The sequence below is a fragment of the Danio rerio genome, chromosome 6, assembly GCF_049306965.1.
Source record: "Danio rerio strain Tuebingen ecotype United States chromosome 6, GRCz12tu, whole genome shotgun sequence".
Taxonomy (NCBI): Eukaryota; Metazoa; Chordata; class Actinopteri; order Cypriniformes; family Danionidae; genus Danio; species Danio rerio.
In genome coordinates, this window is record NC_133181.1 from 20,584,957 (window position 1) to 20,608,805 (window position 23,849).

The following is a 23,849-nucleotide window of genomic DNA, read 5'->3' on the forward strand; positions in this document are numbered from 1 at the left end:
ACTGCGCCACCGATTCGTCCAATGCTATTCATATTTTTATTAGAATATGTTTTCATATTTATATTGCAATTCCATATATTGTAATTCCAAAAAAGGTTGGGACATCTTATGAAATGAAATCAAGAGTTTGTAATTTGTTAATTCTTTAACTGCTGAAAAAAACAGCATATGCTGGTAAGGTATTTTTGATGATCGTCTGCTGGTCCATCTGGTCTCGACGCTGGTCTTGCTGGTTTTTAATGCGGGTTATGCGGGTTATGCTGGATTGCGAAAGAAAGCCACGCGAGAGTCAATGGCGGTCCTAGTATCTGTGGGCCCGGGCAGGGACCACTTGTACTTTTAGGGGGCACACTTTAACATACATCACAAACTACTTAAACAATAATTCAAAGTCTTTTTCATGAATCACTCTGCAGTCTTCATAAACAAGCTAAATAAATTCCTTAAACTAAAAATAATTGTCCATGTTTATTTGACAAGGAACTTTGTATTGTAGTAGGATAACACATTCACAATGAAATATATGAAGGCACATTTTTGCGCCTGTAAACTTTAACAGATACAGTTGAAGCCATTTTTTGCCCTCCTGTTAGTTTAATATAATGTTTTCCAAGTGCTCTTTAACAAACAAATACATTTTCATAGTATTTCCTATAAAACTAAAATAATTCTTTTAGAGTCATAAGTCTTATTTCTTATAGTTTGTCTTGAATAAAAGCAGTTTTAGATTTTTAAAAAACAATTTGAGGTTAGTGTTATTGTCCTCCTAAAGAAATATTTCTATTTTTTGATTGTCTACACAACAAACCAGTTATACAATAACTTGACTAATTATTCTAACTTTCCTAGATAACATATCCTAATTAAGTCTTTAAATTACACTTTAATCTGAATAAATAATCTTGCAAAATAACTAGCAAAATATTTTGCACTCACGGTCACAATGGGTAAGAAAAAAAAGTAGTTATTAGAAATTTGTTTATTAAACTATCAAGGCACCGGCCCCCTCTGGCCACTGGAGAGAATTGTCAAACAAATCAAAAGACACATTTATCAATAAAAAATAAATGTAGGCCTTTTATAAACTAACATGGATACCACAAGAGCAGTAGCCGGTGCAACTCATTCCCCTTTTGCCTGGAGAAAAGCAGGTTACAAAACCTCCTGGTCTGTGTCGACTTGAAATGAGCCATCCTCCAGTGTGTCAACTTGAGCCGCGAGCAAAATAACCGGAGGACAAAATTGAATTTCAGAGACAATGGCATAGTGTAGATAGAAGTTTCAGTCAATAATACTAGGCTGCAATTTACCCAGTTAACTCAAGGTTAAATACATATTTGAATTCATCACCTATGGAGAGAGTGCTGGGTTTGGAATGTCTAAAATTGCACATTAAGATTGTACTGAAGGACAGACCACTTAAGAAGAATTCTCTCGAATGTCAATTCTATTTATGATCCCCTGGCAATACTGAGCCTTGTGGTTTAAACAGCAACATACATATTAAGAGTTTTGTGTTGGAGGGAAAATGACTGGGATGACACTGTCCCTAAGTCAGTAAAATGTCTGCAGCACCTGCATCTGAATACATTTAAGTTGGACAAACGTGTGAAAACTATCAGGTGTCAGAATTCAGAACAGACACAAGTGCAGGTCTCAAAATGTTTATTAGATCACAAAAAAGCAACAAATTCTCCAAAAGACTTTGAGCACAGGGATGAATAAAATAAAATAAATCTTAAGAAAAACTGCTCCAAAGAGGACAAAAAAGAGCTCAACAAAACTGTAACGATACATGCTTATTTAAAAACACATTAAATAATGTGCTGTTGTATTGTCTGCAATGAAATACAAGTCAAAGTGAATTTAGAGATCAGTCTCTATGTTTTTCCATATTGTCCCAACTGTTTCCGATTTGTGGTTGTATTATAATTTACTTGCACTTCAGAAGACAAAATGCAATGAACATGGTGAAATTTAGCGGTGTGAAATGTTCTTTTGGAGCAAAGATGCTCCAGATAGTTCTGGATCTATTGGAATCATAATACTTAACCATCGGGGTGACTGGTTAGCCCGCTGGTTTGCCCATTAATGCTATTTTTATCATCACATGATCTTATAACGTTTATAACAAAATCACATTTTTTAATGCACATACTGGAATTTCTTCTTTAAAAGCATTTTCATAGAAGATTATGCATATTTTATCTTACCAGATAAAACGTTTATCCTACCCATAAGATTTTATATACATTTTCAAAAATTGTGCATCATAGCGTTTGCATCCAGGCTTTTTTTATGCGATATTCCAAAATGCGTCTAAAAATAGGTGGATGGAAACATAGCTACTAAAAGGCCACTCTAAAATGTGTAAAGTTGAGACCAGCTGCTTGAACAGCTGCTGTAACAACTGATTTGTATAAACCAAAAATTCTGTACAAGCAGTCAGACACTTGTCTTAAACTTGTTTTAAAATAGTCTTAATGAAGCTCATCTATATGATCATCATCCTCGTTGGGGTCTAGACCTGACTACAATTCATTGTCTTTAGCCTTAATTGGCCCAGGAAAAACAAAAACACATTTAGGACCTTGACCACGTTCCAGACATTTACAAAGGGATTACACAAAGAAATACTTCTTATATTTGCATCTATGTTGTGTTTTAGTGGATTTTTTTTCTTTTTTTCCCCCCATTTTCTACACAAATAAACAACTTTGGCATTATTTGGCATATGAACAAAAAAATTTAATCTCTGAAACTCTGACCTAAATTTATTAATAAAGCTTTCTGGACATTGGTTCATGTTTTACACATAGAATTCTGCCATCTGGAGAGAATAAACATTTAGCATTACTGCTAAAAAAAGAAAGAAAATGCAATTTCCTTGTACACTTACTGCCCACTTTATTAGGCACACCTGTCCAACTGCTCGTTAACGCAATGGTTTGAGCTGATAGAAAGGCAACAATAACTCAAATAAACACTCATTACAACTGATGTATGCAAAAGAGCATCTCTGAATGCGCAACATGTCGAACCTTAAGGTGGATGGGCTACAGCAGCAGAAGACCACACCGGGTGCCACTCCAGGCTACAGTTCGCACAGGCTCACCAAAAATGGACAATTGAAAATTGGAAAAACAGATTGCCTGGTCTGATGAGTCTTGATTTCTGCTGCGACATTTGGATGTTAGGGTCAGAATATACCTTGTATTAACAGTTCAGGCAGGTGGTGGTGGTTTAATGGTGTGGGGGATATTTTCTTGGCACACTTTGGGCCCATTAGTACCAATTAAGCATTGTGTCAACGCCACAACCTACCTGAGCATTGTTGCTATCCCTTTATGAACACAGTGTATCCATCATCTGCTTGCTACATCTAGCAGGATAACACGCCACGTTATAAAGCGCAAATCATTTCAGACTGGTTTCATGAACATGACAATGAGTTCACTGTACTCAAATGGCCTCCACAGTCAACCTTTGGGATGTGGTGGAACGGGAGATTTGCATCATGGATGTGCAGCTGTCAAATCTGCAGCAACTGCATAATGCTATCATGCCAATAGACCAAAATCTCTGTGGAAAATTTCAAGTACCTTGTTGAATCTATGCCATGAAGGATTAAGGCAGTTCTGAAGTCAAAAGAGAGTCCAACCCGGTACTAGTAAGGTGCACCTAAAAAAGTGGTCGGCGAGTGTATATAACAGGGGTCTGTAAGAGGGAAGACAATTTTAACATAAAAATGACTGGGGTATCAAATAAAGAAGAGCCAGAGTCAGAGATTCAATCAATTAAAGAGAGATTATTGAAGATAGTAAGAGTTGACCTGATTGGTTAAAACATATATAAAATTAATTGTTTTTGTTAAGAGGATTGATGAAATGTTATGTGGTGTTCTTGTATTTTAAAATTGTTGTTGGGCTGTTACCTTGGAATAATTAAATAAATAAAATAAATTCACATCTAGTTGCATGTACAGCTATTCAAGTAGTATCAAATGTACAGTTCCACATGAGAGGTCTCCATGACCTTTTTGATGGGCCTGAATATCCAGAGAAATCAAATAACTTGGCATACAGAAAAAGCAGTTACACACATTGTTGTGATCGCAAGCTGTGTTTTCTTCGCTGGAGATTACTTCCAGTATTCTTACTGAACTACAACTCCCAGAACTCTTTGCACTCATCAACTCCTGTCACAGCTGACAATAATCTGGTTACACAAACACAAACACACACACACACACACACACGCACACACGCACACACACACACACACACACACACACACACACACACACACACACACACACACACACACACGCACAAAAACACACAGCTGAAACTCACAATTACTGATTACATGGACTATATATACCTGTACCACACACTTTCACAGACACTTTGCTGAGTCTTGTTTATTTGCAAACAATACAATGCATTTTTTCCTTGTCCTCCAGTGTTTTGACCTTTTTCCTTGTTTATTGTTTTTGACTTTTTGTTACCTACCCTGACCATTAACCTGTTTTTGACCTCTCTTTTGGATCACTTTTATGCTCCTGTTTGTTCCTGTTTTTGACTATTGACTGCACAACTGTCCTTTAACAAACTGCATGTCCGTTGTCAGCGTTAATTGTTATACACATATCATTTAGGTTTTACTTTAAGTGGGGGTGACACTCAGTTCATCATATAATCTAGGTAAGGGATGTCCAAGCCCAGTCCTGGAGGGCCGGTGTCCTGCATGGTTTAGCTCCAACTTCCTTCAACACACCTGCCAGGACGTTTCTAGTATACCTAGAAAGAGCTTGATTAGTTTTTTCAGGTGTATTTAATTGGGGTTGGAACTAAACTATGTAGGACACCGCCCCTCCAGGACTGAATTTGGACACCCCTGATCTAGGCCCTTAAACACAAATTCAACTTTATTAATAATCTTATGATCTAAAAAGAATATTTGCCAGTCTTATAGTGGTCATCATTGCTTCAGGTTCAACAAGAGTCATTAAATGTCAAGTTATTTTTCTTGATGCTTTAGAAAACATATGCTAGGATTCTCTTTTCCCCTGTCATGTGTTCTATGTGCTTTTGATTGTATCATGTGATTCCATTGTTCTGTTTATCTGCCATTTGTTAGTGTTTATTAGTTCCACCTGTGTTCTCATTCCTGTTTGTGATTGAGTTATACATTTCTTGTGATCTTAAACTCCTGAGTTTTGATTAGTCTTTGTCTATCGTCAACCTTCTAGTCAGTTATCTGTTCCTGTTTCTATTAAAGTGTTGTTAAATAATAAAAAAGTCATTTTTTGATAATCCCTGTTTTCTGTGTGTTTTTAACACTTTGAGACAAAGGTTTTCTGTGTTTTTCTGGGAGAACATGCAAACTCCACACAGAGAAGCCAATGACCCTGCCGAGGCATAAACCAGCGACCTACTTGCTGTGTGGCGACAGCACTACCTACTGCGCCACCGCATCACCCTCAGATTTATATCTGTTTTAATAAAAAAATAAAATAATAAATAAATAAATATATATATATATTAGGGGTGTAATGGTTCACAAAAATCACGGTTCGGTACGTTTTTGATACAGCAAAAAAAGAGAAATTATTAACTTTTTTATTGTATTAAAACTAACATCATTAAAGGATGATCTTGTTTATTTCTTTTAATTTAAACAGTGATAAAGCTTTACTTCCAGGGTTTCTGCTTAAAAGCAAATAAAACAATTCCTTCTTTATCCTCAAAACCAAAAACATTCCTATAAAAAAATAAATATAATATTGTAGCAGTTAAACAAATAAAAAAAAAGAACAATTTAGTGTGTATATGGAACTCAATTTTAATCAATTTTTAAGTTTTTTTTTTTATTTTCAGAAAGATGAGTGTCCAGCTTTTCTTTGGACAGCACAGATCAGCTTGATTTGACTGTCACCTGCAGTTTAGTGGATCTGAAAGCAGGAATTATCTGACTGAAATGGGCTTATGAAGGAATAATGTAACGGGGCTCTATTACATTTAACATTGTCTTAAAACCCGACATTTTTACCGATTAAGATCTCTCAGATGTTTTTTTTTCCACCACTCTCTTAGTAGCGGTGATGGTGCGTGACGTATCTGAAGAGCGGTGGAGGCGTGTGCGTGCCATGTACCTGAGCGGCGGGGGTGAGTTGTTCCTAACGTACCTGAAGAGCTGGGAGGGATGCTGTGGAGAGGGGTGTGCGGCGTATTTAAGAACTGAGGGGGGAGATGCGCGATTTTCAGAAGATTATCATTCGTTTGCGGGCATCCAGGAGTCTCTCGAAGCTTCCAGGAGACTTTGGATGTCTGGGATTACATTAACGCTACTAGCCATTTTGCAGGCTAGTGTAGCGCGTGCCTGGAGTAGTGTTTGGAGGTTGGCTCTTTTGTGTCGGGGGTCCAGGGTTGTAGGGGCAACGGGTGCGGTGCCACCACGAGCAGCCAGGCTGACACAAAAGCTAGCAAGATTGCTAATGAGTGCATAATCCTTTATAAAGTGATTTTCTGAGTTGCGATGGTCTACTGTTTAACATGACAGCGGGGAAGGAAGCATGTTGTCTGCCACGTCATTTGGGATGCCATGTTGAGCGTTGTTGCAGTGAAAACGTTATATTTTGTATTTATTCCCTTTTATCTTTTTAGATGTTAGTCTGAATTGAATTGTTCGGTTTGTAATGCGTACCGAACCGAAAGTCTCGTACCGAACGGTTCAATACGAATACGCTTATTGTTACACCCCTAATATATATATATATATATATATATATATATATATATATATATATATATATATATATATATATATATAATATATATATATATATATATGTGTGTTTGTGTGTGTGTGTGTGTGTGTGTGTACATTATAGTTGTTGTATTCCAAGGCACTTGGGCACATTTGCAGAACAAACATTAAATAAATGTAAAACCACATAGCATCAGAATTAACTTTAACATGAGTGTGCTCTGTGGTGCATTTCAGGGAGCTATGATCGTTTCAGTAAGATAACTCAAAAGTGCATCCAAAAGATAAGATTTTTTTAAATTACTTTAATATCCTTCATCTATTCGAAGCTTAGAATCATCAAGAGGCGACACTCTGTTGCTATTTGGGCAGCCACTGCTGCAGTGTCACGCAGCGACGATTAAGGAATGAACAACAGCACAGACAACTAATGTTCGACAGAATGAATTCAAATATTGAGTTAAATATTATATAATTATACACCCCCATTGATTAGCAACATTTTAAACAATATCTCAATGAAAAGAAAATAATTTCCAAAATGCCGATAAGACTAAGTTTAATATATCTGTTTAACTTATGAAAGTAAGGTTAAAAAAATAACTTGAATTTAAAAAAAAATCAGTTTTACTTAAATTAGGGTGTTGCAAAAATAGGAATTAAACATATTTGCCATTCTTTAAAAATGACTAGCTTTTAGAGTTGCTCATAGATGCTCAAGTTAATGTCTCTTCAGAATTCCCCATATGTGTTTAATTGGAATCAGATCATGGTACATATTTAAAATATTATTACTATAGATGTGTGTGTGTGTGTGTGTGTGTGCGCGCGCGCGTGCGTGCGTGTGTGTGTGTGTGTGTATAATGAATTAATGTGTCAGAATTCAATCATATTGGGCAAAGTTGCTTTTGACATAAAAAATTATTATTATCAGAAAAAAACTATAATTATATATTTAATACTTCAACAAAAAGTGTACTGTCAGACTGTTATCAACATCCCATTTCTTTGCTGGAACCAATGACTGTAAAAAATGACTGTAAAAACACACACACACAAAAACTTTGAGTCCCTGCCGAACAATGAGAAACTGCCCATCCTCCTGGGGGAGTGTGTGTGCTGCTGTGTGTTAGCAGCTCAGTTTGTGCACTCCTGCCACCGTCTGAGGAACCCACAATGATCCGCTCCACTGTCTCCAACACACAACACAGGAACTCTTTACTCGTGGACTTACTGTTTATATTATTGTCACCACTTTTATCCTGTTTCACAAATTACCATTAATCTATTTTTATTTTTATTAATATTTTTTAGTTTTACTGATATATTGTTGTTTTTATTAATCTATTTTTATTTTTTTACATTTCTTTTCTTTATTTCTATATTATATTTTATGTTCATATTTGTTTGCACTACTGCCCTTTTTGCACTGTCGTGTCTGTACGCAGCGACGCTGCACTGCTTTGGCAATACGAATGTACAGTTATTTGTCATGCCAATAAAGCACCTAAAATGTGAAAATGTGAAAATGTGAGAGAGAAATCAGTCCTCAGATTCGATGTGTGGCCGCACGTCTCAGTTACTTTATTGCAATTTTTAATATTGGCTCATCTAAATAAACTTTTCATATATTAAAAGCCGAAATATTGCCAGACAGAAAAAGCAACTTTCGGTTTTTGAAGAGAGCGGCCTCAGTTATAAAAGATGCGCGCACACACAGGATTCGATCTTTTTAGCCTAGACATTATGAATTTTTTTAAAACACATAATCAAGTGGAAATAAGAACAGCTGAACTTCGGAAAAAGTCCTCACGTTACCACGATGTTTCTCTGCATTTGGATTGTCAATGGCGCGGCATTAAAAAAAAAGTTATTTATTATTAAACATTGTGAGATGATGGTCGCGTGATTTTTTTTAAAATGAGAGTATGCGTTGCGTATTTATGACCATTGATCTATCCGCGACCCACCCATAGTTAAACATGAAGGTGCGTGTATATAAATTAGTTATGTTTCCAGATACTGCCACCTTTGTCAGGCAAAGTTTGCAGATTGCCTCATTAACGTCGTCAGGTTCTCTTATGCATTTGGTTTGAACCCAAAATTTTGCCAAACATGCTTTTGCAATGCGTTTTGACAATAAATCGTCCGCCATCCTCTTTCTGTAAATTCGACTCCTCTTTTCTCCTCACGTGGTAAATGAAATAGCTGCTTTTCCACTATCGTGCCAAACCGTTCTAAGAACACTTCGGTACGGTTACGGTTGTTTCTCCACTGAGCCTGGAACGGCGCGGCACGATTACAAACCGTTCTCAGCCCGGAATTCTCGGCACGGTTAGACAACCGTAAACTGTGCTGACAGATTCTGTGTGTTGACGTCGCGACTCGGTTGCTAAGCTACCACAGCTGGCTCAGCAGAAGCGCGCTAGTCATCAGACATCCTCAATAAACTACAGTAGATTTAATATAAAATAATGATCCAGGTCTAAACGATACAGTTTGAAAAGGGTGGATTTCCTAAATTAATGATGTTAGTGGTTCGTATGGGATTACGCATAGAGCAGTCTCTGGCAGAGAAGTGAATAACTCATCACATTCTTACGAAGATATTTTATTCATTAAAGTTATTATTTTATTGACTTGAATACAGACCTACTTCGCCTGCTGAATGTGAGTTTATTGTGCTGTATTTCACAGCACAAAACTCGCTCTGATCCGGGAGAGACATGCCAGCGACTTGCGCTGCTGACTCTTTTTTCCTGCTGCGCATCGAAAAAAGCGAATAAAGTCACGCTTAGCATCGTCGATGTCCAAATTCCACAACAACATCACGATATATATATATATATATATATATATATATATATATATATATATATATATATCCATGGAACACGAACTTGCAGACTCTTTTAACAACGAGGAAATAATTGCACTTTTTAATTCAAAGCCAGGACAGCTTGTTAATACCGGCGAGACCACCTGAAGGACGGTGTGTTGTAATGTCGGCCGTCCAAAAGACTTTGCTTGAAAGCTTTATGGAGCGGCACTGTAACGGTCCAAGGTACTGTTGTATGATTTATATTATAGCATATGCACTAATAAACAAGTCAAAAGAATGAATGAATTAAATAAATATGGATTCTTAAATGTCAGTATTGCTTTTACTCAAAAAATATCAATACGTTTTGACAAATGTTTTATAAAAAATAAAATGAGCAATTTTCATCATTTCAGCTCTAGATAATTATATGATTCAGTTATACATAAGTTATATGACATTTATGAGGCATGTAACATGTTTCTGTGTTTTAGTTTTTTTGTGGTGATCTTTAATATAGCTACGCAAATATTTTCTAAAACGTCTAGCAATAATTCGCCTACAGCTTGTTAGTTAATTATGAACACAAAAATAATTATTATAATAAAAATAAAATGATCAAAATAAAAAGATAATAGAGCAGCATTTTGCTAAATATAATAGTGCTTTAAATGCTTTAAATCCTGCAATATATGTGTTGTTTCATATTCGTTTTTTTCACTTGCTGCATTCGTTATTTAATGTTTGAATACTAAAACAAATAACAGCCATCGCTTAATTGGTTTCATTTTACCATCAAAATGTAGTATATTTTATATCATTATCAACTTTTGATATAAAAACGCAGTGTAATTTAATTAATTGTTAAAAATGAAATAATTTATGTGCTGCGTTTTTATTAGTGAAAGTGCCCGCTCACCTTTGACAAGGCCTGTCCAAAATTATATTTCTGCCACTATAATACAAATGCACTATTATTGTTGTCTTATCATTGTTTATTTTTCTGTTATGTTCAGAGATTTTAAATATTATTTATTTCCCCTCCAATTATTTTTAATCATCACGTTACATTTTGGTAATTTTCCCTCCAAATAAAATTTAGCCAGAGCTGCGCAACATATAAATAAGGGCGCACATTTAGCACCCCTATTTCATAGAGCGGCATAACAGTGTTTAGTCACATGGTTGCTTTTGCTTTTATGAAAAGAAAAAAAAAAATAGTTTCGGCTCTTATTTAACTTTAGTTGAACAAAGGGAGCCGTTTACATTTCGTTACCAAGGCAACTACTGATGCGTTTTGTGTAATGTTTTAAAGAGCTTTGTCGCAGCAGGACAGTGGAAAATGAAACCGTATCCGTGCTGTCTGACCCGGTTTGGCACGGAATGGAACAGTTCTGTTTAAAGAACGATTCAGCACGATAGTGGAAAAGCGGCTAAATATGACGCACTGTAGCTATGTTCAGATTTTAATTATAGAGCATGCTCTCGTTTTAAGTCAATTATTTATAATTATATTTTCCATTTATTTTAAATAAATTTTTAATAAAAAAAAATAAAAAACGAATAGGCCTACCTAAAAAAAATGTGGGGACGGTGTCACGGTAGAAAAGTGATGTCACCGGTGTTGCGTCTTAACACCGGTATCACCGTCAACACCGTCTATCGTGGCAAGCCTAGCTGCGGGGAAAAAAAATCAGGTTCACGGATATTGATCTGTCCTTTCTCTAGATTCACAGAATTCACTCACTGCTGAAAGCGCCGGATTGGTTTTTATTAAGTGCCATTTTGTGTGCTCGTGAATCATCTTTTGAGTGTAGACGCCATGTAAATAAAAGATTAATTGTGTAATTTAGAGAGCTTTATAAATTATAACGTATCTTTGTGAGATCTCTATGAACTAAGATTAGTGACGCTTTTTAGTGATAATAAGAGGAGCGTGCTTTGCAATTTCCAGGCTATAATCCATTCAGAATTTGTATGAAACTTTCGTTTTCGGCACATATACGCTGATATGTTTTGGGAATGACATCTGCATATTTACGCTGGGTTTATTCTCGAAATAACGGTGAAGACGGGACAAAAATATATTTCCCCCTTCTCCTTAAACAACTTAGTGTTTCAGCTATGAAAAAGTTCAGTTTTGTATGTAGCCTAATGGGAAAGTGTTTATATTTAGTTTCGTTTTTTATTCAGCTTATTTAGAAAAACGTTTGGAGCATTTTTTATTCGTTAAAAATAAGTTTTTTTAACGAACAGCGCCCAGCGGAAGACCATCATTGTCTGTTTGATCAGTTTGCCTTCTCAGATCATCACGACTTGCCTAAAATAAAAGATATAAAACAGTTCAAGTATTAAACAATGGTAGCTTAAACGTTAAAGAATGTGTGCTTTTAGGCGCATAGTTTGCTTATAAAAAGCTTGCAGGCATCGAGGCGCCAGAGCAATCATTTGCATTTTTTTAGTGGGAGCAATTTAAAGTTATCCGTCATTTTTGCTCACAAAGTACGAGTAATACATCAAAAAACCTTACAGCGTTTTTATAAAATAAAGAAAACCAAAATTATGCGCTTTCTGTCGTCTGGTTTTTGAACAGGAGCGCTTAACAAAATGAAGCAAAATGTATATGCCTCACAGACATAATAAATATATTTATAGAAAGCTTTAAATTATTACTTAACGAAATAAAACAAGTCGAAAACAAAAAAAACTCCTTCATGTAATCCGTAAAGATGAATTTCTAAAGGCGAGTCCAAGAGGAGATTGCCAGTCAGGATCTTTGCGACACTGACTCAGCTAGAATAAGTTTATTAATAAATAATTAAGATATGTCCTTACTCTTTCCTCGACACATTCATTGTTATTTGTTTTTGCCTTTTGCCGGTGCTTGGGGCGAGTTTTAGCTTATTGTGTGCGCTTGAACGCGGATTCACAGTAGCAGTTTTAACATGGAGTGACACGACATTTGACGTACAGATGACACTGGCACATGCCACTGAGTGTTGTGACACTTCCGGTGGCACGTCCGGTTTTCCACTGTCATGTGTCACTCGCTAGTGGCATGTGTAGTGACCTGTGTCACTCAGAGTGTCGCGCTGCATGTCACTGCAGTGACATCGACACCCGGCGAAGCTTATGACATTAATTAACACGAGCAAAACCATATTTAATCATTACGCGACTTTTAACCTAATTTAACGCGTCGCAAGTTAGTTTATTTGCTGAGCTACTCCACGATGTTTTAATTTAAACGCATTTATTTTATGTATTCGTAGTCATACTTCCGTACGTAATATAGTCATTTGACAGTACATGTCAGTCAAATTTATTGTGGCATGCTTATGTATGGGAGGGGTTACACTTATCTGTTGTACTGTATATTATTGCATCCTGGCAGTTCCTTTGTTCCCTACAATATGGACTTCTCTATGTTTTTAATTCATTCATTTATTTTATTATTTAACTTATTTTCATTTTAAGGTATTTTAAATAATATCCTTTAAAATGTTATAATAAAATGCATGTTGAAAACTCATAACATATATGCATGTAAGATAACAGGTGTCATTTGCCTAATGATTTTTAAATATTAAAGCAAAGAGACTTATAACATTAATGTGCTTATAACGTGCTTATACTGACACTTACTGGCACATGGCACAAGATCACTGACACTGGCATGTGTCACTGACATTACTGGCATGTGTCTAAAAAGAGCCACTTGACAATAATGATGATCAGGGTTACACATAGGCTGTTAATATATTTGGGCCCAGGGGCCCACAAGTTATGTGTTAAAAGTGCGTTGCATACATAGTACCCCCACCCCTACTCACCTCAGGGGCAAGAAAAAAAAGTTCAGGCTCAGGATTTTTTTCCACTATTAGCCCTGAAATAGTCCACAGTGCATATTCGTACCCTAATGTTACTAAAAAGTACATTTGAGGTACCACTGTGGACCCTTCAGGTACAAATATGCACCTTTTGAAAAGATACTGCCCCAATGACAGCTCCTGCACCTTTATTTCTGAGAGTGAAGACGGTGTTTACAGCAATATTTTTCAAGATTTTACGCTCATACTTTAATTGATTTTTAAATATCGCTCATATTGAATATTAAATATTGTGGGCTAAAAGATGGAACCATTTTGAAAGATGTAAAAAAGCTACGTAGCCAGTTTAGAGGAAAACGCGACACAGCGGGGTTAGTTGTAACAGGGTGTTACAAATAAGCCACACACTGTTGGACACCAATTAAACCAACACAATCATTGCTAAATTCTGAGTGTATTGTTGGGAACTTTTCAAATGAAAAAAGTTTTTTTTAATATAATTTTTTTATTTAATATAATTTTTTTTATTGCTAATAATGCAAATAAATGCATTGCAAAATGATGGATAATAATGCAAATAAACCAAAATGTGTTTATTCAATAGATAAATAAATAAATAAACTTACTGTGCTATGCAGAATAAAAAAATACATTTATAAAAATAAAAAGCAGTGCTCATTTGTAGGAGAGGCTTGTGTGTTGTTGGTAAAAAAAACAAATGGTTGGTCTAACCCCAGTAGGGATTATTATTAGGGGTTATATTCTATTCGTTCATTATTTGGCCAACACCAAAAAGTATTACTCTGTGCCCCGCTCTCCCCTATGTCTTGCTGGATGCATCACATTGAAGCTGAATACTTCAAATAAATTTATATTATTTCAATCAATATATGTCAGTTTTGTGGTTTGAGTTTAGCAGAACCCTCTCCATTACATTTGTTGTGCTTCTTTGTCTACAGTTGCATCAATTTCTAACTAATTATGTATTTATGACGGCTTTTAATCAATTAATTTAGCAGAGTTTTATGTATTCTATGTGCTTTGCACATGTCCTCAGTCATTTGTTTTTAAAAGAAAACATTGGTTAGTGCAGGGTCTGGTTACCATAGTGAAGCGTGTTCTGAGAATAGAACGCATTCCAAAAGTGAACTGTAAGCCCTGCAGCACAGGAGAAACTCTTGTTGGTTTGTGGTAGTGGCGTTGAGCGGGTGTGTCTTTCGTTGCGAGTCTCCTGTAGTGATTCTCAGCGATTAAACATCGGCCCGTTTGAGTGATTCACGGTGCAAGACCGAAATCATCATCCAGATCAGCTACCAAACAAACCCCGAGTTCTTGACAGAAAGTCTGAAAACCAAACTGACGTCATGATTGAGCATCTTCCACTGGGCGTTGACCCCGAGACATCGGCTGCCAAAATGGAGAGTAAGAGCAACATCACATATTATTATAGTTGATTACAATAAATAACACTAAAATACAAAATAAAAGTAAAATTTCATGGTTAAAGTGTGTTTAAATCATGGTAAATGAGTGGTTTAGTTATTTATATTTGGGTGTTTGTTTTTGGTGAATGTTCATTTAATTTCCTCAATTACTCTGAAGTGTGTCAAGATGTGCAACTGTTTATCTTTTAACAGACGACAAGAAGAAGAAAGTGAAAGAGACAAAGAAGAAAAAGAAGAGCAAGGTTGCTTTGTTCACCAGAGCGGCCTTGAGATGGTTCTGCTTCTCTCCCAGTGATGAGCCGTTCAGATTCCCATCCTCTGATGGTAAATGATGCTTTTGGCATCTACAGTAGATGTTTCAGACTGTAATACTGTGAATCTGGAGTTTAACATGAAACTGACGGTGTGTATGTGCAAACTGCAATCATCTGTCTTCTAACAGATTATGAGGTCTTTGAGAAGAGGATGGTGGAGGAGGAGGAACTGAAGGAGATGAAGCAGGTGGAAAAGGAGGAGGTGGAGAAGGAGAAGGAGGTGAAAGTGAAAGAGAGGAAGAAGAAGAAAAAGAAGAGCAAGGTTGCTTCGTTCACCAGAGCGGCCTTGAGATGGTTCTGCTTCTCTCCCAGTGATGAGCCGTTCAGATTTCCTTCCTCAGATGGTAAATGATGCTTTTGGCATCTACAGTAGATGTTTCAGACTGTAATACTGTGAATCTGGAGTTTAACATGAAACTGACGGTGTGTATGTGCAAACTGCAATCATCTGTCCTCTAACAGATTATGAGGTCTATGAGAAGAGGATGGTGGAGGAGGAGGAACTGAAGGAGATGAAGCAGGAGGAGGAGGAGGTGGTGATGGAGGAGGAGGAGGTGGTGATGACGGAGGAGGAGGAGGTTGTGATGACTGAGAAAGTGAACGATAACACGAAGGAAGAGAAGACAGAGGAGGAGGTCAAGAAAAGAAAGGAGGAGGAGATAAGCAGCCAGCTGTCAGAGGAGTTCTGGAGAATGAAATTGAGGGAGGAGGAGAAGGAAAGTGTGGTGGAGGAAAATGAGGAATTAAAACCCATTGAAAAAGCGGAAGTGGAGGACATGGAGAAAGACAAAGTGAAGAAGAAGACAAAGAGGAGAAGGAGGCCGAGGAGAAACCGCAGGGTGGAGGAGGAGGTGAAAGGACAGGAAAGTGAGGAGGTGGAAAAGAGCATGGAGGAGAAAGAGACAATAACTGACATCGTAAGAAAGGAGGAGGTGGAGGAGAGGGTGGCGAACAGGAGGAGGATGACCACATGGACAGTTGACAGCTTGAAAGAGGAGTTGAACAGAAAGTTCCCGATACACAAGCAGCACATGTGGCCCAACAACAGACCTGCCTCCAAGGCCCAGGCTGCACGGCGGGGGAAAAACCGCCATATTCTGTTATGGGGACAGAGAAACGTGTAGAACTCAATAAAGTTGTGTTGAACAAAACAGAGGAGAGTGTGTCGAGTTTATCTGCTCAATTTCTGCTTCAGAAGTGTTGAATGTGTTCTTACAGGTTTTGAACATTCTTACAAACATCTTCATTTCTGTTCAACCCGAAGAAAGAAAGTCAAACTGGTTTATAACAGCTGAAGGCTGAGGAAATGAGGACAGAATGATTGTTTTGGTTGAACTATATTTTCAGGCCTAACATTTAGCTTTTGAGATTTAAGACTTTTTTAAGACTCCACTGATAGCCTGAATTTCATAACAATGATATTACCCCAGACATGCTCAATAATGTTCATGTCTGGTGACTGGGCTGGCCAATCCTGAACCAGCTTGACCTTCTTTGCTTTCAGGAGTTTGATGTGGAGGCTAAAGTATGAGCAGCGCTATCCTAAAAATGTGCCCTCTCCTGTGGTTTGTAATGTAATGGGCAGCACGAATGTCCAGTCCAGGGGTCACCAACCCTGTTCCTGAAGAGCTGCCTTCCTGCACATTTCAGTTGCAACCCTGACCAAACACACCTGTTTGTAATTATCAAGTGCTGCTTTAGGTACTATTAATTGGCTCAGGTGTGTTTGATCAGGGTTGGGACTGAATTCTGCAGGAAGGTAGCTCTCCAGGAACAGGGTTGGTGACCCCTGGACTAGTCTTTGGTTGAACGCAGTGAATGAAAGCACAGGAGGGAAGCAGCAGTCTGGATGCAGCTATCACACATTACTATGAGCTATTACATATTTCTTTATCACACACTGACGGATTCAAAGATGGCCAGATCTAACGTGTAGAAACTGACAAGAATTCTAACTCATTTTTAGCCATTCTGACAAATAATACACCAACAAACAACAGACCATTTCACAAAGAGGATAATGACGCATTTCAACAGTTCTCTTAAATAACTGAGTGTTTAATAAACTAACATTTGTACATTTATACAGCTTTAGAGCTACATATTTGCTTCGAAAGAGGTATTCCTAATGTAGTGTATGAGCAGGTCAGTGCATTTGACTATAGAAATATATAAATATTCTGCAGTTTTCAGTCTCACATGATTTTTAATGTTGAGGTTTTCTTTTTTATGTGCGCAAACTGAAATGCTTTCTATTGACAACCGCTGCTGAGAAACCTAGAAATGTGAAAGGAGGTCTATATTATTTTATATTTATTCTGCAGGCGCTGTAGAGAAAAGAAAGAGGAAAGTCGCCCATGAAGATCAGAGCGTATGTCATCTCTCTCTGTCGCTCTGCCGTTTGTTTTAGTGGTATTTGGTAAAGGCAAGTTTCTGATTCTTCTAATAAGCTTAAGATTAAGTCATCCTGGTGTGTTTGGGATCATCTTATGCCTTCTTGACAACGGCTAGAATGTCTGACAGCATTGCAGGAGATCAAGAACTATATATAGATCATGAGAATCTAAAGAAATCATATCTAGAAGCTAGAATATCATAGACTTGAGGAATTTTAACAGCAAGTCTTGTTTCTCTTTGAACTCTAAAAACTGTATTAGAATGTTTTCTAGTATTTATTGCATACTTTAATTGATTTTTTTATTTATTTAACATACCTTTCAACATTGGGATGAGAAAATAAGGAAAAATCAATGCACTAATATAGAAATTAAAGTTATGAAATCTCATTCACATTTCTTAATCGCTCTATAATTTAAAGGGCCATGAAACCCCCTCGTTTCAGCAGGGTGTTTTCACACCTCTACTGGGAAAAGTCAGAAAAGTGGGCGTGTCCAGCTCTGTTTAGGGGGGAGTGTCGGATGAACTAAAGAGGCTTGGTGTGGGAGTGTCTATTTGGGCGCGCTGACTTTCAGAGTCAAAACACACACACACACACACACACACCGGGGAGAAAGTGACTGTGTTTACATGGACATCTGTAGTCGAATTATTTGGCAAATTATTAAATGGTGGACTTTAACTGCAGTTTGGCTCTTTCATTCAGGGAATTCAGTCGTGTCACTCGCGACAAACGAGATATTTGATTCGAGGAACTGCTGTAAGCGTGTATTTTTCATGCAATGTTTGATACCGCACGGCGAATGAGAGAAAAAAAACCCTCAGCATTTCCTGAAAACTTAGATGCACTCAGCAGGTAGCGTCAGAAAGCCGCGTGTGTTATTCCGGTCACTAAATACGGTAAAAACCCTACACGAGGTTAAAGTTTGGTTGTGGAGCTAACATGTTTACAATAAGTGCAATAGTTCGATACTAGACACGTAAGTTATTGTTGTCGCGCGTCATGTTGCGTACACTGTAATCCACACGTGAGTCTGCGCTCTCACAGAGAGAAAATGAAAACGAAACTGAACTGCAGCAAACTATAAAAGCAACACTTCACGCTTGTTTTGCCAACACAACGTGGCGTCTCTGCCGTCTAAACACTGTGACAGTAATGAATATTAATGAAGGTGCACAATAGAGCGCGCTGATTGGTTTGAACCAAGCCTTACTCTTGCATTAATGCAGCACACTCGGAGACGTAATACGGGACACCCAGGTACAGACATCCAGTCTAGATCTCATGGCCGAGCTTTAAAAATTCGTTTCAATCCTTAAAAACGAATTTGCTCTAAATAAGGCAAAAACAACCAATTTACACTTTTTAGTGAGATATAGGTGTCCTAATAGTGTTTTTAGCAGTGTGGGACACATATACCACTGTCAACAGCTCAACACATGTGTTCTGGTGTTTTGTGACCCTTTAAATTTACAGTTGAAGAGAGCGATCCAGTTACATTTGAATTATTTTATATTTTTTTACCAAATGTCTGTATTTTTTATTCAGCATATTTATAATCATATTAGTTTTACTAATTCATCTCTAATAACTGATGTATTTTCTTTCTGTCATGATGATAGTAAATAATATTAGACTAGATATTCTTCAAGACACTAGTATTCAGCTTAAAGTGACATGTAAAGGCTTCACTAGGGTAATTAGGGTAAAGTTAGGGTAATTAGGCAAGTCATTGTATAACAGTGGTTTGTTCTGGAGACAATCCATCACTAATATTGCTGAAGGAGGCTAATAATATTGACCTTAAAATGGGTTTAAAACAATTAAAAACTGCTTTTATTCTAACTGAAATAAAACAAGTAAGACTTTCTCCAGAAGAAACAAATATTATAGGAAATACTGTGAAAATTTCCTGAATCTGTTCAACATCATTCGGGAAATATTCGACAAAGAACGAAAAAATCTCTTATTTATATTTTTGAGTTGTCATGATTTCTCCTCTATTGTGATTCTGCAGGATGAAATCCGACAGACTGTTGAAGAGAAGATGAAACGACAGAAAGAGCAGAAGGAGAGGAGCGACGAGAGGAAAGAGCTGGAGAAGAAATCAGCGCTGGATCGCTTTAAGAAGTGAAGATGTCTGATGTACATCGAGAACAGTGTTGCTCATCTGCCGCACACACTGGCAGATTACAGGACACGACTGTTTTATAATAAAATATCCTGATGTCATTTCTGTGCTTCCTTCAGTGTGTGTGTGTGTGTGTGTGTGTGCACGTGTGCTCCATCCCAAAGTCTTTATTCTTTAAGCAAAAAATGACCAATAAAAAGGTGTGAAGCAGCAATTTTATTTATCTTTTTAAAAGATACACATTTGTACCCACATAGTCCACAGTGCATATTCGTACCCTAATGTCACTAAAAAGTACATTTGAGGTACCACTGTGGACCCTTCAGGTACAAATATGCACCTTTTGAAAAGATACTGCCCCAATGACAGCTCCTGCACCTTTATTTCTGAGAGTGAAGACGGTGTTTACAGCAATATTTTACAAGATTTTACGCTCATACTTTCACTGATTTTTAAATATCGCTCATATTGAATATTAAATATTGTGGGCTAAAAGATGGAACCATTTTGAAAGATGTAAAAAAGCTACGTAGCCAGTTTAGAGGAAAACGCGACACAGCGGGGTTAGTTGTAACAGGGTGTTACAAATAAGCCACACACTGTTGGACACCAATTAAACCAACACAATCATTGCTAAATTCTGAGTGTATTGTTGGGAACTTTTCAAATGAAAAAAGTTTTTTTTAATATAGTTTTTTTATTTAATATAATTTTTTATTGCTAATAATGCAAATAAATGCATTGCAAAATGATGGATAATAATGCAAATAAATCAAAATGTGTTTATTCCATAGATAAATAAATAAATAAACATTGTGCTATGTAGAATAAAAAATACATTTATAAAAATAAAAAGCAGTGCTCATTTGTAGGAGAGGCTTGTGTGTTGTTGGTAAAAAAAACAAATGGTTGGTCTAACCCCAGTAGGGATTATTATTAGGGGTTATATTCTATTCGTTCATTATTTGGCCAACACCAAAAAGTATTACTCTGTGCCCCGCTCTCCCCTATGTCTTGCTGGATGCATCACATTGAAGCTGAATACTTCAAATAAATTTATATTATTTCAATCAATATATGTCAGTTTTGTGGTTTGAGTTTAGCAGAACCCTCTCCATTACATTTGTTGTGCTTCTTTGTCTACAGTTGCATCAATTTCTAACTAATTATGTATTTATGACGGCTTTTAATCAATTAATTTAGCAGAGTTTTATGTATTCTATGTGCTTTGCACATGTCCTCAGTCATTTGTTTTTAAAAGAAAACATTGGTTAGTGCAGGGTCTGGTTACCATAGTGAAGCGTGTTCTGAGAATAGAACGCATTCCAAAAGTGAACTGTAAGCCCTGCAGCACAGGAGAAACTCTTGTTGGTTTGTGGTAGTGGCGTTGAGCGGGTGTGTCTTTCGTTGCGAGTCTCCTGTAGTGATTCTCAGCGATTAAACATCGGCCCGTTTGAGTGATTCACGGTGCAAGACCGAAATCATCATCCAGATCAGCTACCAAACAAACCCCGAGTTCTTGACAGAAAGTCTGAAAACCAAACTGACGTCATGATTGAGCATCTTCCACTGGGCGTTGACCCCGAGACATCGGCTGCCAAAATGGAGAGTAAGAGCAACATCACATATTATTATAGTTGATTACAATAAATAACACTAAAATACAAAATAAAAGTAAAATTTCATGGTTAAAGTGTGTTTAAATCATGGTAAATGAGTGGTTTAGTTATTTATATTTGGGTGTTTGTTTTTGGTGAATGTTCATTTAATTTCCTCAATTACTCTGGAGAAGTGTGTCAAGATGTGCAACTGTTTATCTTTTAACAGACGACAAGAAGAAGAAAGTGAAAGAGACAAAGAAGAAAAAGAAGAGCAAGGTTGCTTTGTTCACCAGAGCGGCCTTGAGATGGTTCTGCTTCTCTCCCAGTGATGAGCCGTTCAGATTCCCATCCTCTGATGGTAAATGATGCTTTTGGCATCTACAGTAGATGTTTCAGACTGTAATGTTATGAATAAACTGTACATTTACTGCCCTGATCTGGAGTTTAACATGAAACTGACGGTGTGTATGTGCAAACTGCAATCATCTGTCTTCTAACAGATTATGAGGTCTTTGAGAAGAGGATGGTGGAGGAGGAGGAACTGAAGGAGATGAAGCAGGAGAAAAAGGAGGAGGTGGAGAAGGAGAAGGAGGTGAAAGTGAAAGAGAGGAAGAAGAAGAAAAAGAAGAGCAAGGTTGCTTCGTTCACCAGAGCGGCCTTGAGATGGTTCTGCTTCTCTCCCAGTGATGAGCCGTTCAGATTTCCTTCCTCAGATGGTAAATGATGCTTTTGGCATCTACAGTAGATGTTTCAGACTGTAATACTGTGAATCTGGAGTTTAACATGAAACTGACGGTGTGTATGTGCAAACTGCAATCATCTGTCCTCTAACAGATTATGAGGTCTATGAGAAGAGGATGGTGGAGGAGGAGGAACTGAAGGAGATGAAGCAGGAGGAGGAGGAGGTGGTGATGGAGGAGGAGGAGGTGGTGATGACGGAGGAGGAGGAGGTTGTGATGACTGAGAAAGTGAACGATAACACGAAGGAAGAGAAGACAGAGGAGGAGGTCAAGAAAAGAAAGGAGGAGGAGATAAGCAGCCAGCTGTCAGAGGAGTTCTGGAGAATGAAATTGAGGGAGGAGGAGAAGGAAAGTGTGGTGGAGGAAAATGAGGAATTAAAACCCATTGAAAAAGCGGAAGTGGAGGACATGGAGAAAGACAAAGTGAAGAAGAAGACAAAGAGGAGAAGGAGGCCGAGGAGAAACCGCAGGGTGGAGGAGGAGGTGAAAGGACAGGAAAGTGAGGAGGTGGAAAAGAGCATGGAGGAGAAAGAGACAATACCTGACATCGTAAGAAAGGAGGAGGTGGAGGAGAGGGTGGCGAACAGGAGGAGGATGACCACATGGACAGTTGACAGCTTGAAAGAGGAGTTGAACAGAAAGTTCCCGATACACAAGCAGCACATGTGGCCCAACAACAGACCTGCCTCCAAGGCCCAGGCTGCACGGCGGGGGAAAAACCGCCATATTCTGTTATGGGGACAGAGAAACGTGTAGAACTCAATAAAGTTGTGTTGAACAAAACAGAGGAGAGTGTGTCGAGTTTATCTGCTCAATTTCTGCTTCAGAAGTGTTGAATGTGTTCTTACAGGTTTTGAACATTCTTACAAACATCTTCATTTCTGTTCAACCCGAAGAAAGAAAGTCAAACTGGTTTATAACAGCTGAAGGCTGAGGAAATGAGGACAGAATGATTGTTTTGGTTGAACTATATTTTCAGGCCTAACATTTAGCTTTTGAGATTTAAGACTTTTTTAAGACTCCACTGATAGCCTGAATTTCATAACAATGATATTACCCCAGACATGCTCAATAATGTTCATGTCTGGTGACTGGGCTGGCCAATCCTGAACCAGCTTGACCTTCTTTGCTTTCAGGAGTTTGATGTGGAGGCTAAAGTATGAGCAGCGCTATCCTAAAAATGTGCCCTCTCCTGTGGTTTGTAATGTAATGGGCAGCACGAATGTCCAGTCCAGGGGTCACCAACCCTGTTCCTGAAGAGCTGCCTTCCTGCACATTTCAGTTGCAACCCTGACCAAACACACCTGTTTGTAATTATCAAGTGCTGCTTTAGGTACTATTAATTGGCTCAGGTGTGTTTGATCAGGGTTGGGACTGAATTCTGCAGGAAGGTAGCTCTCCAGGAACAGGGTTGGTGACCCCTGGACTAGTCTTTGGTTGAACGCAGTGAATGAAAGCACAGGAGGGAAGCAGCAGTCTGGATGCAGCTATCACACATTACTATGAGCTATTACATATTTCTTTATCACACACTGACGGATTCAAAGATGGCCAGATCTAACGTGTAGAAACTGACAAGAATTCTAACTCATTTTTAGCCATTCTGACAAATAATACACCAACAAACAACAGACCATTTCACAAAGAGGATAATGACGCATTTCAACAGTTCTCTTAAATAACTGAGTGTTTAATAAACTAACATTTGTACATTTATACAGCTTTAGAGCTACATATTTGCTTCGAAAGAGGTATTCCTAATGTAGTGTATGAGCAGGTCAGTGCATTTGACTATAGA

The 23,849-nt window shown here is 37.6% G+C and overlaps 2 protein-coding genes across 4 annotated transcripts; both read left to right on the forward strand.

The window, feature by feature from the left end:
• The first annotated feature begins 14,602 nt into the window (after positions 1 to 14,602).
• LOC141386251 (uncharacterized) lies at positions 14,603 to 16,332 on the forward strand. 2 transcript variants are annotated; one of them, XM_073954045.1, is made up of 4 exons: positions 14,603 to 14,844; positions 15,060 to 15,191; positions 15,310 to 15,525; positions 15,644 to 16,332. In XM_073954045.1, the coding sequence occupies exons 1-4, from the start codon at positions 14,787 to 14,789 to the stop codon at positions 16,303 to 16,305; spliced, it is 1,068 nt and encodes a 355-aa protein (XP_073810146.1). In that variant the 5' UTR covers positions 14,603 to 14,786; the 3' UTR covers positions 16,306 to 16,332. The 2 variants fall into 2 exon arrangements, with proteins under 2 accessions (XP_073810146.1, XP_073810147.1); XM_073954046.1 differs by lacking the exon at positions 15,310 to 15,525.
• Positions 16,333 to 21,077: 4,745 nt separating this feature from the next.
• On the forward strand, positions 21,078 to 22,834 carry LOC103908713 (uncharacterized). Of its 2 annotated transcripts, XM_021471754.2 has the most exons (4): positions 21,078 to 21,319; positions 21,538 to 21,669; positions 21,812 to 22,027; positions 22,146 to 22,834. In XM_021471754.2, exons 1-4 carry the CDS (start codon positions 21,262 to 21,264, stop codon positions 22,805 to 22,807), a joined length of 1,068 nt encoding a protein of 355 aa, XP_021327429.1. In that variant the 5' UTR covers positions 21,078 to 21,261; the 3' UTR covers positions 22,808 to 22,834. The 2 variants fall into 2 exon arrangements, with proteins under 2 accessions (XP_021327429.1, XP_073810148.1); XM_073954047.1 differs by lacking the exon at positions 21,812 to 22,027.
• Positions 22,835 to 23,849: the final 1,015 nt, after the last annotated feature.

What these genes read in the sequence shown, in the direction of transcription:
- LOC141386251 (XM_073954045.1), top strand. Translation starts at nt 14,787, where the DNA reads ATGATTGAGCATCTTCCACTGGGCGTTGACCCCGAGACATCGGCTGCC. An exon ending in CAGATTCCCATCCTCTGATG is followed by an intron (nt 15,192 to 15,309) that starts GTAAATGATGCT and finishes GTCTTCTAACAG; the next exon opens with ATTATGAGGTCTTTGAGAAG. An exon ending in CAGATTTCCTTCCTCAGATG is followed by an intron (nt 15,526 to 15,643) that starts GTAAATGATGCT and finishes GTCCTCTAACAG; the next exon opens with ATTATGAGGTCTATGAGAAG.
- LOC103908713 (XM_021471754.2), top strand. Translation starts at nt 21,262, where the DNA reads ATGATTGAGCATCTTCCACTGGGCGTTGACCCCGAGACATCGGCTGCC. An exon ending in ATCGGCTGCCAAAATGGAGA is followed by an intron (nt 21,320 to 21,537) that starts GTAAGAGCAACA and finishes ATCTTTTAACAG; the next exon opens with ACGACAAGAAGAAGAAAGTG. An exon ending in CAGATTCCCATCCTCTGATG is followed by an intron (nt 21,670 to 21,811) that starts GTAAATGATGCT and finishes GTCTTCTAACAG; the next exon opens with ATTATGAGGTCTTTGAGAAG.